Source organism: Zalophus californianus, chromosome 12, assembly GCF_009762305.2.
Source record: "Zalophus californianus isolate mZalCal1 chromosome 12, mZalCal1.pri.v2, whole genome shotgun sequence".
In the NCBI taxonomy this organism is placed as follows: Eukaryota; Metazoa; Chordata; class Mammalia; order Carnivora; family Otariidae; genus Zalophus; species Zalophus californianus.
The window spans coordinates 55,817,077-55,831,485 of NC_045606.1; the positions used below are offsets into that span (position 1 = coordinate 55,817,077).

The 14,409-nt window shown below is 38.3% G+C and overlaps 3 protein-coding genes across 9 annotated transcripts in view; 2 read left to right on the top strand and 1 right to left on the bottom strand.

Moving 5' to 3' along the window:
* MPP6 (membrane palmitoylated protein 6) overlaps nucleotides 1–14,409 on the top strand; it is a 131,278-nt gene that overhangs the window by 111,477 nt on the left and 5,392 nt on the right. For all 6 annotated transcript variants that reach the window (XM_027573497.2, XM_027573496.2, XM_027573495.2 and 3 more), the window contains 2 exons: nucleotides 4,975–5,177; nucleotides 6,649–6,777. In XM_027573497.2, the coding sequence (XP_027429298.1) occupies nucleotides 4,975–5,177; nucleotides 6,649–6,777 (332 nt within the window). The remainder of the gene's footprint in view (nucleotides 1–4,974; nucleotides 5,178–6,648; nucleotides 6,778–14,409) is intronic.
* Nucleotides 1–14,409, bottom strand: part of GSDME (gasdermin E) — a 120,077-nt gene that overhangs the window by 7,178 nt on the left and 98,490 nt on the right. The window lies entirely within an intron of this gene.
* On the top strand, nucleotides 13,886–14,281 carry LOC118356136 (40S ribosomal protein S15a-like). The gene has a single exon (XM_035723245.1). It carries the CDS (start codon nucleotides 13,889–13,891, stop codon nucleotides 14,279–14,281), a length of 393 nt encoding a protein of 130 aa, XP_035579138.1. The 5' UTR covers nucleotides 13,886–13,888.

The following is a 14,409-nucleotide window of genomic DNA, read 5'->3' on the forward strand; positions in this document are numbered from 1 at the left end:
ATTGGCAACAGACCTATCCACAGAGACCTGGCAGGCCAGAAAGGACTGGCATGATATCTTCAGAGCACTAAATGAGAAAAATATGCAGCCAAGAATACTATATCCAGCTAGGCTGTCATTGAAAATAGAAGGAGAGATAAAAAGCTTCCAGGACAAACAAAAACTAAAGGAATTTGCAAACACGAAACCAGCCCTACAAGAAATATTGAAAGAGGTCCTCTAAGCAAAAAGAGAGCCTAAAAGCAGCATAGATCAGAAAGGAACACAGACAATATACAGTAACAGTTACCTTACAGCCAATACAATGGCACTAAATTCATACCTTTCAATAGTTACCCTGAATGTAAATGGGCTAAATGCCCCAATCAAAAGACACAGGCTATCAGATTGGATTAAAAAACAAGACCCATCAATATGCTGTCTACAAGAGACTCATTTTAGACCCAAAGACACCCCCAGATTGAAAGTGAGGGGGTGGAAAACCATTTACCATGCTAATGGACACCAAAAGAAAGCTGGGGTGGCAATCCTTATATCAGACAAATTAGATTTTAAAACAAAGACTGTAATAAGAGATGAAGAAGGATACTATATCCTACTTAAAGGGTCTATCCACCAAGAAGATCTAACAATTGTAAATATCTATGCCCCTAACGTGGGAGCAGCCAATTATATAAGGCAATTAATAACAAAAGCAAAGAAACACATTGACAACAATACAATAATAGTGGGGGACTTTAACACCCCCCTAACTGAAATGGACAGATCATCTAAGCAAAAGATCAACAAGGAAATAAAGACTTTAAATGACACACTGGACCAAATGGACTTCACAGACATATTCAGAACATTCCATCCCAAAGCAACGGAATACACATTCTTCTCTAGTGCCCATGGAACATTCTCCAGAACTGATCACATCCTAGGTCACAAATCAGGTCTCAACCGGTACCAAAAGATTGGGATCATTCCCTGCATATTTTCAGACCACAATGCTTTGAAACCAGAACTCAATCACGAGAGGAAAGTCGGAAAGAACTCAAATCCATGGAGGCTAAAGAGCATCCTACTAAAGAATGAATGGGTCAACCAGGAAATTAAAGAAGAATTTAAAAAATTCATGGAAACCAATGAAAATGAAAACACAACTGTTCAAAATCTTTGGGATACAGCAAAGGCAGTCCTAAGAGGAAAGTATATAGCAATACAAGCCTTTCTCAAGAAACAAGAAAGGTCTCAAATACACAACCTAACCCTACAGCTAAAGGAGCTGGAGAAAGAACAGCAAATAAAGCCTAAACCCAGCAGGAGAAGAGAAATAATAAAGATCAGAGCAGAAATCAATGAACTAGAAACCAAAAGAACAGTAGAAGAGATCAACGAAACTAGGAGCTGGTTCTTTGAAAGAATTAACAAGATTGATAAACGCCTGGCCAGACTTATCAAAAGAGAAATGACCCAAATCAACAAAATCATGAATGAAAGAGGAGAGATCACAACCAACACCAAAGAAATACAAACAATTATAAGAACATATTATGAGCAACTCTATGCCAGCAAATTAGATAACCTGGAAGAAATGGGTGCATTCCTAGAGATGTATCAACTACCAAAATTGAACCAGGAAGAAATAGAAAACCTGAACAGACTTATAACCACTAAGGAAATTGAAGCAGTCATCAAAAATCTCCCAACAAACCAAGCCCAGGGCCAGATGGCTTCCCAGGGGAATTCTATCAGACATTTAAAGAAGAATTAATACCTATTTTCCTGAAACTGTTCCAAAAAATAGAAATGGAAGGAAAACTTCCAAACTCATTTTATGAGGCCACCATTACCTTGATCCCCAAACCAGACAAAGACCCCATCAAAAAGGAGAATTACAGACCAATATCCTTGATGAACATGGATGCAAAAATTCTCACCACAATACTAGCCAATAGGACCCAACAGTACATTAAAAGGATTCTTCACCACGACCAAGTGGGATTTATCCCTGGGCTGCAAGGCTGGTTCAACATCCGCAAATCAGTCAACGTGATACAATACATTAACGAAAGAAAGAACAAGAATCATATGATCCTTTCAATAGATGCAGAAAAAGCATTTGACAAAGTCCAGCATCCTTTCTTGATCAAAACTCTTCAGAGTATAGGGATAGAGGGTACCTACCTCAATATCATAAAAGCCATCTATGAAAAACCTACAGCGAATATCATTCTCAATGGGGAAAAGCTGAGAGCTTTTCCCCTAAGGTCAGGAATGCAGCAGGGATGTCCACTCTCACCACTGCTATTCAACATAGTATTAGAAGTCCTAGCCACAGCAATCAGACAACAACAAGAAATCAAAGGCATCCAAATCGGCAAAGAGGAAGTCAAACTCTCACTCTTTGCAGATGATATGATACTGTATGTGGAAAACCCAAAAGACTCCACCCCAAAACTGCTAGAACTCATACAGGAATTCAGTAAAGTAGCAGGATATAAAATCAATGCACAGAAATCAGTGGCATTCCTATACACCAACAACAAGACAGAAGAGAGACAAATCAAGGAGTCGATCCCATTTACAATAGCACCCAAAACCATAAGATACCTAGGAATAAATTTAACCAAAGAGGCAAAGGATCTGTACTCAGACAACTATAAAATACTCATGAAAGAAATTGAAGAAGACACAAAGAAATGGAAAAACGTTCCATGCTCATGGATTGGAAGAACAAACCTTGTGTAGATGTCAATGCTACCTAGAGCAATCTACACATTCAATGCAATCCCCATCAAAATACCATCCACCTTTTTCAAAGAAATGGAACAAATAATCCTAAAATTTGTATGGAACCAGAAGAGACCCCGAATAGCCAGAGGAATCTTGAAAAAGCAAAGCAAAGCTGGCGGCCTCACAATTCCGGACTTCCAGCTCTATTACAAAGCTGTCATCATCAAGACAGTATGGTACTGGCACAAAAACAGACACATAGATCAATGGAACAGAATAGAGAACCCAGAAATGGACCCTCAACTCTATGGTCAACTCATCTTTGACAAAACAGGAAAGAATGTCCAATGGAAAAAAGACTGTCTCTTCAACAAATGGTGTTGGGAAAATTGGACAGCCACATGCAGAAGAATGAAACTGGACCATTTCCTTGCACCACACACAAAAATAGACTCCAAATGGTTGAAAGACCTAAACGTGAGACAGGAGTCCATCCAAATCCTAAAGGAGAACACAGGCAGCAACCTCTTCGACCTCAGCCACAGCAACTTCTTCCTAAAACATCGCCAAAGGCACGGGAAGCCAGGGCACAAATGAACTATTGGGATTTCATCAAGATAAAAAGCTTTTGCACAGCAAAAGAAACAGTCCACAAAACCAAAAGACAACTAACAGAATGGGAGAAAATATTTGCAAATGACATATCAGATAAAGGGCTAGTATCCAAAATCTATAAAGAACTTATCAAACTCAACACCCAAAGAACAAATAATCCAATCAAGAAATGGGCAGAAGACATGAACAGACATTTTTCCAAAGAAGACATCCAAATGGCCAACAGATACATGAAAAAGTGCTCAACATCGCTCGGCATCAGGGAAATCCAAATCAAAACCTCAATGAGATACGACCTCACACCCATCAGAATGGCTAAAATTAACAAGTCAGAAAACGACAAATGTTGGCGGGGATGTGGAGAAAGGAGAACCCTTCTACACTGTTGGTGGGAATGCAAGCTGGTGCAACCCCTCTGGAAAACAGTATGGAGGTTCCTCAAACAGTTGAAAACAGAGCTACCATATGATCCAGCAATTGCACTACTGGGTATTTACCACAAAGATACAAATGTAGGGATCCGAAGGGGTACGTGCCCCCCAATGTTTATAGCAGCAATGTCCACAATAGCCAAACTGTGGAAAGAGCCAAGATGTCCATCGACAGATGAATGGATAAAGAAGATGTGGTATATATACACAATGGAATATTATGCAGCCATCAAAAGGAATGAGATCTTGCCATTTGCAATGACATGGATGGAACTGGAGGGTGTTATGCTGAGTGAAATAAGTCAATCAGAGAAAGACATGTATCATATGACCTCACTGATATGAGGAATTCTTAATCTCAGGAAACTGAGGGTTGCTGGGTGGTGGGGGGTGGGAGGGATGGGGTGGCTGGGTGATAGACATTGGGGAGGGTATGTGCTATGGTGAGCACTGTGAATTGTACAAGACTGATGAATCACGTATCTGTACTTCTGAAACAAATAATGCAATATATGTTAAGAAAAAAAGAAAAGATAACAGGAGGGGAAGAATGAAGGGGAGTAAGTCGGAGGGGGAGACGAACCATGAGAGACGATGGACTCTGAAAAACAAACAGGGTTCTAGAGGGGAGGGGGGTGGGGGATGGGTTAGCCTGGTGATCGGTATTAAAGAGGGCACATTCTGCGTGGAGCACTGGGTGTTATGCACAATGAATCATGGAACACTGCATCAAAAACTAATGTACGGTGATTAACATAACAATAAAAATTATTTAAAAAATCTAAATTTAGGACTGTTTCTATGTAAATATATGTTCGTTTCAAGCTGACTTTATAAAGCACATTTTTTTTAATATAAATTGTGTATTGGGGACTACCTCTTAAAACATTCCTATAGGTCAGGGGTCAGCAAACTTTTTAATTCAAGGGCCACAGAGTAAATATTTTAGGCTTTGTGGGTCATCTGGTCTGTGTTACAACTACTACACCATTGTAAAACGAATGAAACCGTAGGTAATAAAACAAATGTGCCATAGCTCTGGTCTAATAATACTTTATTTACAAAAATAAGCAGACCAGATTTGGCCATAGGTCATAATTTGCCAACCCCAAAACTAAATGGAAAAATCTTAAAGCTACCCTGTGCATTTTAGTCTCAATTTTAATACCCTGTGTTCTCTTTGTATAAATTCTCAACATTATTTTAGTTACTTCACGGAAACCAAGGGAAGATGAAAAAGACGGTCAAGCATATAAATTTGTGTCACGGTCTGAGATGGAAGCAGATATTAAAGCTGGAAGATATTTGGAACATGGGGAATATGAAGGAAATCTCTATGGAACCAAAATCGATTCTATTCTTGAAGTTGTCCAAACTGGACGAACTTGTATTTTGGATGTCAACCCACAAGTAAGCTGCATGGATTCCAAAGCTGTTTTTAAAATCGTAATTCCTGTGAAGTTTTTGTTTGGTTTTATTTTCAGATTGTGAGGATGCCTCTTTCTATTACCTATTGGTGAGAGAACCTTATTCATCCACAGCTAGTTAAATAAATCTCATCGATAATTATCCAACACGGGGCACCTGGGTGGCTCAGGTCATGATCCCAGGGTCCTGGGATCGAGCCCCACATCAGGCTCCTCCGCGGGAAGCCTGCTTCTCCCTCTCCTACTCCCCCTGCCTGTGTTCCCTCTCTTACTGTCTCTCTCTGTCTCTTTCAAATAAATAAATAAATAAAAACTTTAAAAAAATAATTAGCCAATAGAGGTTTGGATAGGAATAGAACTTGATAGAAGTTTAGTATTTACTTGTTCAAGTAACATATAAATATGCATGTGTTAGGAAATGTTGATTTTAAAATTTTAGCAAAGCTACAACATAAAGAATAAAGAAAGTCACACCCCTTCCCAACCAGTGCCACGCACACACACACCATTCTCTTCACTCTTACTCCCTCTCTCTCACTGACCCTTTCTCACCCCTCCACACTCAACCCAACTTAACTTCCCTACTCAGAGATAATTACTAATAGTTTGGTATATATCTTTGTCATTTTACTATGCCTTAATACAGATATATGTATAATTTTATTCGATTTTTTATGGGTTTCCTATTTTTCTTTTTTACATAAATAGAAAAATTCTATATTATATAGATTCTTTAGCTTTTTTCCATTAAACAGTGTATCTTGAAGATCTTTTCATGTCAGTTACTGTAGAGCTTTTTTAGTTCTTTGTAATTACTGAATATTCAGTGTTTCACAGTACAAATGTATATTTGTATATAACCACTCTCAATAGACACTGAGATTATTTCTGCTGTTTCAATATTAACAGAATTCTACAAGTAACATAGAAAGCATTCACATCATTCTTGATAATTTTTGGATCTTTAAGTTCAATACTTTCCTTTGTTCAAGAGGATTAAAGGGTAGTATGACTGAGGTCAGAACACATTTGATGGATCACTATTTTAGAAAAGTACTGTATGGGGCGCCTGGGTGGCTCAGTCGTTAAGTGTCTGCCTTCACCTCAGGTCATGATCCCAGGGTCCTGGGATTGAGTCCGGCATCGGGCTCCCTGCTCAGTGGGGGACCTGCTTCTCCCTCTCCCTCTCCCTCTCCCTCTCCCTGCTGCTCCCCCTGCTTGTGCTCTCTCTTTCTGTCTCTCACTCTCTCTCTGGCAAATAAAATCTTTAAAAAAAAGAAAAGTACTGTATGGAATCAAAAGGATAGAAGGCGGGCAAGTATTAAATTACATCCTTCATCCTTAGTGAGAGGGCAGATAGATTTTGATTAGTTAGAATTTATTATAAATTAAAGGGTAACATAATTCAAATTCTAATCCCATATAAATTGTTTTATAATTGTTCTTCTACACAGGCCCTGAAAGTGCTGAGGACTTCTGAGTTCATGCCCTATGTTGTATTTATTGCTGCTCCAGAACTAGAGACATTACGTGCCATGCACAAGGCGGTGGTGGATGCTGGTATCACTACTAAGCTTTTGACGGTGAGCAGTTCTTTTCAGACTAACAATGTTGTTTTACTCCTAAGATTTTTTTTTTCTTTTTTCTTTTGGGCATGTTTAATTCTAATCATATTTATGAAATAAATACACTATATGTTGCATTACAGAATAAAAATTCATTCATGAGCTATAGCTAGGATTTGGAACAGTATGACTTTTACTTAAAAATCATTGTTTACTTTGTTTTGAAACACGAGTTTAGGGACGGACGCCTGGGTGGTTCATTCAGTTAAGCATCTGCCTTTGGCTCAGGTCATATTCTCAGAGTCCTGGGATCAAGTGCTGCATCAGGGTCTGTGCTCAGCAGGGAATGCTCTCCCTCCCTCCCTCCCTCTCTCTCCCTCCCTCTCCCTCTCTCTCCCTCTCTCTCACTCTCTCAAATAAATAAATAAATATCTTAAAAAACACACAAGTTTATTCCCTCTATATAAATGAAATGGAGCAGTATTAAAATACACATATTAATCCAACTCTCATTTTATCAGTGAGGAAATTGGGCTCCAAGACCATTAAGAAGCATATTCAACATAAGGTTTACTACTGGTAGTTAGTTCTGACTTTTAGTTTCTGTTACATGTTTTCTCTTGTTCTTCCTCTCTCTCTTTTCATATTATGGGAAATTTAAAGTACATACAAGAGGAAAAAAATGAACTCCCATATTCCTATCACCTAGGTTCAGTAATGTGTGGCCATTTCTGTTTCAATTAGCCCTCTCTTCACTTCCTCCCTAACCTGAATTATTTTAAAGCAAATCTTTGATATGTCAACCATAATACTTCATTATCTATCTCTAAAAGATAAAGACTTTCTAAACATAACCATAACACCATTAACACAAAAAAATTAACAAGAGCAACTTCTTAATATCATCAGTATGCCATCCATATTTGAATTTCTCCAAGATTTAGAATTTTTTTTTACAGTTGATTTGTTTAAATCAGATCCATACAAGATCAACATGTTGCATTTACTTGATATCTTCTGAATTTCTTTTTTCCCCCCAGCTTGAGGGTAATTGACATATAATAAACTGTACATACCGAAAGTGTACAACTTGGTAAGTCTGGGCATATGTATACGCCAACTTGGAATGTTGGGTAGGCTCCTTCTGGGCTCCACCTTGTGTACTGCAGCCTAGAAGGTCTTTCAAGACAATAAGCTGGGGCAGTTGTAGGGTTCACTTCGTTTCCTGTTTCTCTGAGGTATCAGTCTTTTGTTGCCTTGTGCACAGTGCACAAGGTCTTAAAAACTGTTCCATACATTTTGTCTGTTTTCACTGTCAGGTAGGAGGGTTAGTCTGATATCTGTTACTACATCTTAGCTGGAAGCAGACATCCCTTTCCTTGTTCTAATCTGTAAATTCTCACTCCCCACCTCCCCTCTCTTGTAACCTTATAATTCAGTTGTTCAAAAAAATGGGTTAGGGCGCCTGGGTGGCTCAGTTGGTTAAGCATTCAACTCTTGATTTGAGCTCAGATCATGATCTAAGGGTCGTGAGAACAAGCTCCTGCTCTAACAAAAAACAAAACAAAACAAAACAAAAAAACAAAGTTGGGTCAGTTTTCCTATAGAACGCTTCACAGTCTAGATTTTGCCAATTTTGTCCCCATTGTGTCATTTCCTTCTATTCCCTGTGAACTGATAGATGCTTGAACAGATATAGGTTTACTTTTTTTTCCCCAAGAATAATTAATAATTGATACTTCTTCCCTTGTTACATTATGAGGCATAGGAAAGGCTCTCTTTTTTTGTGATAAGATTAATCAGTGGGTTCAAATGTTGTGAGCCCGATCTGTAAAGTTCTCCAGTAGCTTTTTACCTACTGATTTTGGCAAGTTTATTCATCTTTGCCTGGATCACTTACTTTTTAGGGATTGTAAAATGATAACACTCAAGTTTGTCATTCATTCTGAATTTATAAACTAGAGTTCTAAGAAATAACTTTTCCTCATCAATTATTGATTACTCTGAAGTAAAGTTCATATAGGAAAGTCAGGGTATATGCTTATACTTTCCTTTTGATGGGTCAGTTTTCGGAATAATAGGATTTGTTCTGAGAGCCCCCAGAAGCAACAGGTGATCAAATAAGGTTTGTTTTCTTTGGTTTTTAGTTTCATTATGAGCACCTGATGTGAGTTTTTGATGTGGTTACTCTATTACGGTCATTCTTATTTTTTTCTTTATTATTATGTTAATTACCATGCATTACATCATTAGTTTTTTTAAATTTTTTATTGTTATGTTGATCACCACACATCATTAGTTTTTGATGTAGTGTTCCATGATTCATTGTTTGTGTATAACACCCAGTGCTCTACGCAGAATGTGCCCTCCTTAATACCCATCACCAGGCTAACCCATCCCCCCACCCCCCTCCCCTCTAGAACCCTCAGTTTGTTTCTCAGAGTCCATCATCTCTCATGGTTCGTCTCCCCCTCCGATTTACCCCCCTTCATTCTTCCCCTCCTGCTATCTTCTTCTTTTTTTTTTTTCTTAACATATATTGCATTATTTGGTTCAGAGGTACAGATCTGTGATTCAACAGTCCTGCACAATTCACAGCACTCACCATAGCACATACCCTCCCCAATGTCTATCACCCAGCCACTCCATCTCTCCCACCCCCCCACCACTCCAGCAACCCTCAGTTTGTTTCCTGAGATTAAGAATTCCTCATATCAGTGAGGTCATATGATACATGTCTTTCTCTGATTGACTTATTTCACTCAGCATAACACCCTCCAGTTCCATCCACGTCGTTGCAAATGGCAAGATCTCATTCCTTTTGAGGGCTGCATAATATTCCGTTGTGCATATATACCACATCTTCTTTATCCATTCATCTGTCGATGGACATCTTGGCTCTTTCCACAGTTTGGCTGTTGTGGACATTGCTGCTATAAACATTGGGGGGCACGTACCCCTTCAGATCCCTACATTTGTATCTTTGTGGTAAACACCCAGTAGTGCAATTGCTGGATCATATGGTAGCTCTATTTTCAACTGTTTGAGGAACCTCCATACTGTTTTCCAGAGGGGTTGCACCAACTTGCATTCCCACCAACAGTGTAGGAGGGTTCCCCTTTCTCCGCATCCCCACCAACATCTGTCGTTTCCTGCCTTGTTAATTTTAGCCATTCTGACTGGGGTGAGGTGGTATCTCATTGAGGTTTTGATTTGGATTTCCCTGATGCCAAGCGATGTTGAGCACTTTTTCATGTGTCTGTTGGCCATTTGGATGTCTTCTTTGGAAAAATGTCTGTTCATGTCTTCTGCCCATTTCTTGATTGGATTATTTGTTCTTTGGGTGTTGAGTTTGATAAGTTCTTTATAGATTTTGGATACTAGCCCTTTATCTGATATGTCATTTGCAAATATTTTCTCCCATTCTGTTGGTTGTCTTTTGGTTTTGTGGACTGTTTCTTTTGCTGTGCAAAAGCTTTTTATCTTGATGAAATCCCAATAGTTCATTTTTGCCCTTGCTTCCCTTGCCTTTGACGATGTTTCTAGGAAGAAGTTGCTGCCATCATTAGTTTTTGATGTAGTGTTCCATGATTCATTATTTGCGTATAACACCCAGTGCTCCATGCAGAACGTGCCCTCTTTAATACCCATCACCAGGCTAACCCATCCTCACACCCCCTCCCCTCTAGAACCCTCAGTTTGTTTTTCAGAGTCCATCATCTCTCATGGTTCATCTCCCCCTCCGATTTCCCTTCCCCTCCTGCTATCTGTTGAATCACAGATCTGTACCTCTGAAACAAATAATATGTTATATGTTTAAAAAAAAAGAAGAAGAAGAAGATATGGTCATTCTTATTGATGCTCAAATTGTCCCATCTTTGACCAATAGGAGCTTATTCAAGTTGGCCCTTGAGACCTTATTTCATGAGCCCAATAGTCTCAGCTTCCTTGCTATCTGGTATGACAGATGTTCCAGGCTCCTATTGTACATTTTCTGTTTTAGGCCAGATATCAGCTGTTGCTTCAAGGAGCTCTGATTCTTTTCAGAGTGAATGGTATTTTAAGACCATAATACTAGGAATGCACATTGTCACAAGATTGATCATTGTTTCTAGCTCTACTTTTCAGGTAGAGCTAGGATATATGTTTTTCTGTTGTACGTTTGAAGGAAACCATATCATGAATTCATACTGCTATATCCCATTCAAATTCAGAATTACAAGGTTTTTATTTAGCCTCTTTTATCTTATCTCCATTCTGAATACTGAGTATCCCAGTTCTCAAAAACACTGGGAATGTTAGAATATCACATAATTGCTCAAAACACAGTACACATACAGCAGTCTGAGAATAAGTACACCAACACTACCAGGTGTGATTACCATGAACTAGTTTTTTGGTGGGTGGTTTTTTTGTTTTTGTTTTGTTTTGTCCTTAAGGTTTATCTCAGTGTATGGAAATTGTCATGTTTTAAAGTTTCTTGTAATACTTGCTCTCTGTGTACTTAGTTTAGTTACTACTCTTTTTGATGTTTAAATTGGCCTATGTTTAGCTTACAGGAATATTCAGCTTGTCTTCTGAGGTTTTTTTAGCACAACCCCAATAATCTTTGATGACTCTTTTCTTCCTAGCTAGATAAACTGTTCCAGATTTTCTTACGCATTTCTTGGCCCAGACCTGGAGCCAGCCATCTAAAAAAACTGGTTCCTTTTACTGGGAAATGGTATTTAGAGACAATATAGGTGCTAAAGTTGTGTGCTCAACTTAGTTGCTCATTGTTTCCAGGCTTTTTGGTGACCAGATATAGGAAATACATTTTCTCTTTAAGAAAACACACATCATTTGTTCAGTTTGATAATTCCAATTTAAACTTTCCATTATTTTACTTAACTTCTTTGACTCTATAGTTGTCTTTTTCTTATGCTGAAAATCTTGGTTCCTGATGACATTATTTCTTACTTTACATATATAAACTAAGAACCCACTCTGTATATAATTTCTGAGTAACAATATCAATATTGATATTGTCAACAGTATGATTATTGAAAACTTTTAAGTTTCAGGCTTTTAAAAAATTGTTCCTAAGATATATCCCACTTGGGTATTATTTTATTTTAAAGTCACTGAAATATTTCCATTCTGCATGGTTAAACCATCAACTTGAAACACAGGTTTGTTTCATTTTGCTTTTGATTTTTAGGTATTGTCCTTTTTTTATTTGAATTTTGTTGTATAATTCTATACATTTCATAGTTCTAAAGTAAATCTTAACAGGAAAATCTAGCTTTTCTCTGTCCTCTCCACTCCCACCTACGTAGGTCGTCATTTTCACAGTTTCTTAAAATATAAGCAATATGGGGCGCCTGGGTGGCTCAGTTGGTTGAGCGACTGCCTTCGGCTCAGGTCATGATCCTGGAGTCCTGGGATCGAGTCCCACGTCGGGCTCCCTGCTCAGCAGGGAGTCTGCTTCTCCCTCTGACCCTCTTCCCTCTCGTGCTCTCTATCTCTCATTCTCTCTCTCAAATAAATAAATAAAATCTTTAAAAAAATATATAAGCAAATATGTATGTGTACCCTCCCTCCCTCATTTCTTACATAAAAAGTAGCCTATTATATTCAGTAGTCTGCCTGCATTTTCCACTTACCAATATATTTAGGTATTCTCCATGGCCATATATAAAGATTCTTTATTGTTTTTCCATCTGAATGATGTACTACTCCACTATTGTTACAGGATTGTCATTGTCAAAAAAAACTTTTTTCTTAAATGAAGCAGATTGTTAATGACTGTAATAGGCCATAATTGTTTTCAAGTTGAATTGAGGCTGTTTGCACATCTATCACAAAAGATAGTTGTTTCAAATAGATCAGTGAAAATATTAACTGAAATGTAAGTATTAGTGTCCCTCAGGCCTAGTTTGGAACTCATGTCTTTCTCTACACTTCCCTTTTGGTGTTTTCACCAAACTCATTATCTTATATACCATTGTTACACTGATTATTCCTAGTTTATGTATAGATAACCCAGAATTCAGAGCTCCGAGCTGCATAACCCGTCTCTCCTTAGCTTACATCTGCACTTGGATGTTAACATGTACAAAGAACATTGTGTTCCCCTCCCTCTCCCCCCACCAAAATTGTGCTCTCCCTACTCCCACTCCCCAACTCTGCATTTTCTATAACTGCTGCTTTCTACGTTTTGGTTTATTCATCCATCCATTCATTCATTCATTCATCACTTTTCACATTCAGCCCATCAGCCAGTCTTGATGATTTTATCACCAAAATATACTTCCAGTCTGCTGTCATTTCCATCTCTTCTTTCTCCACCACAAGCCAGCGACGTTTTTCTGTTGCATGTGAGTTCTCCACTACCTAGCTCATACTCATATGTCAAGGTATCACCCCTGCCCTCAATCTCTCTATCCATCCTGGACTTTCAGTATCTTAAAACATACCAGGGTCATTTCCCTCCTGGATTTTGCATTCCTGTTTCCTCTGCCTGGGATGCTCTTTCCCCCACTATAGTTCTTAGTTTAAATGTCATTTACTCGGTATCTTTGTAATCACTCTATCTAAAATAGAATTCTCAAAATTCTTTTGTTCTGGTTGGTTTCTTTTATAGTACTCATTACAACTTGAAAGTTTTTGTGTTTATTTGCCCTTAGTCTGTCTCCTCCTCTGGAGGGTAGGAACCCACTCTTACTCATTGTTATATCCACAGATGATGAAACAGAGTAGACACTTTAACAGGAATCGATAAATATTTGAAGAACATGTAGAAGTACTGTGAAATCTCAAAACAGTTGCAATTTAATGAAAAGCTTTACTTGCTCATGCAGAACCCATTACTTATTCATTACCTACATCATTCCAAAATGACTAGAAATAGTGTACAAAATATAAACAATGCTAGCTAAAGATTAAATAAATATGTGTGTATGTGTTGGTGGGGGTAGGAAGCATGTAGTTCGTCTTCAAAATACATTTCTAATATTCTCTTTCCTAGAGATAGGCAGCAGATTTGGCTTTGAGCTTAATAGGCGCTGCAAAAATGGTTTCCATTATCTCAGAGCTCACAAGATAAAAATCTTTTGAGCTCTTTCCACAGTCTTTCTTTGCCGCCAAAATGGTACACATGAATGTCTTGGCAGATGCTCTCAAAAGCATTAACACTCCTGAAAGAGGAGGTAAATGCCAGGTTCTTATTACGCCATGCTCCAAAGTCATTAACCAGTTTCTAACTGTGATGATAAAGCATGGTTACATTGGTGAATTTGAGATCATTGATAATCACAGAGCTGGGAAAATTGTTGTGAACCTCACAAGCAGGTTAAACAAGTGTGGAGTGGTCACCTTCAGATTTGATGTACAACTCACAGATCTGCAAAAATGGCAGAATAATCTGCTCCTGTCCCACCAGTTTGGTTTCATTGTACTGACAACCTCAGGTGGTATCATGGACCATGAAGAAGCCAGACAAAAACACACAGAAGGGAAAATCCTGGGATTCCTTTTCTAGGGATGTAATACATACATGCAAATTAAAAAAAAAAAATCATTTGAAAAGGATGATAGAGTCGGGCTGGAAACCTGCAGTAATTCTTTTATTACCTTAGATTTCACCCTGAGATTATTGTCAGCAGTTGT

Bases quoted from the DNA above. Each gene is read 5' to 3' on its own strand.
- LOC118356136 (XM_035723245.1), top strand. From the start codon at position 13,889: ATGGTACACATGAATGTCTTGGCAGATGCTCTCAAAAGCATTAACACT.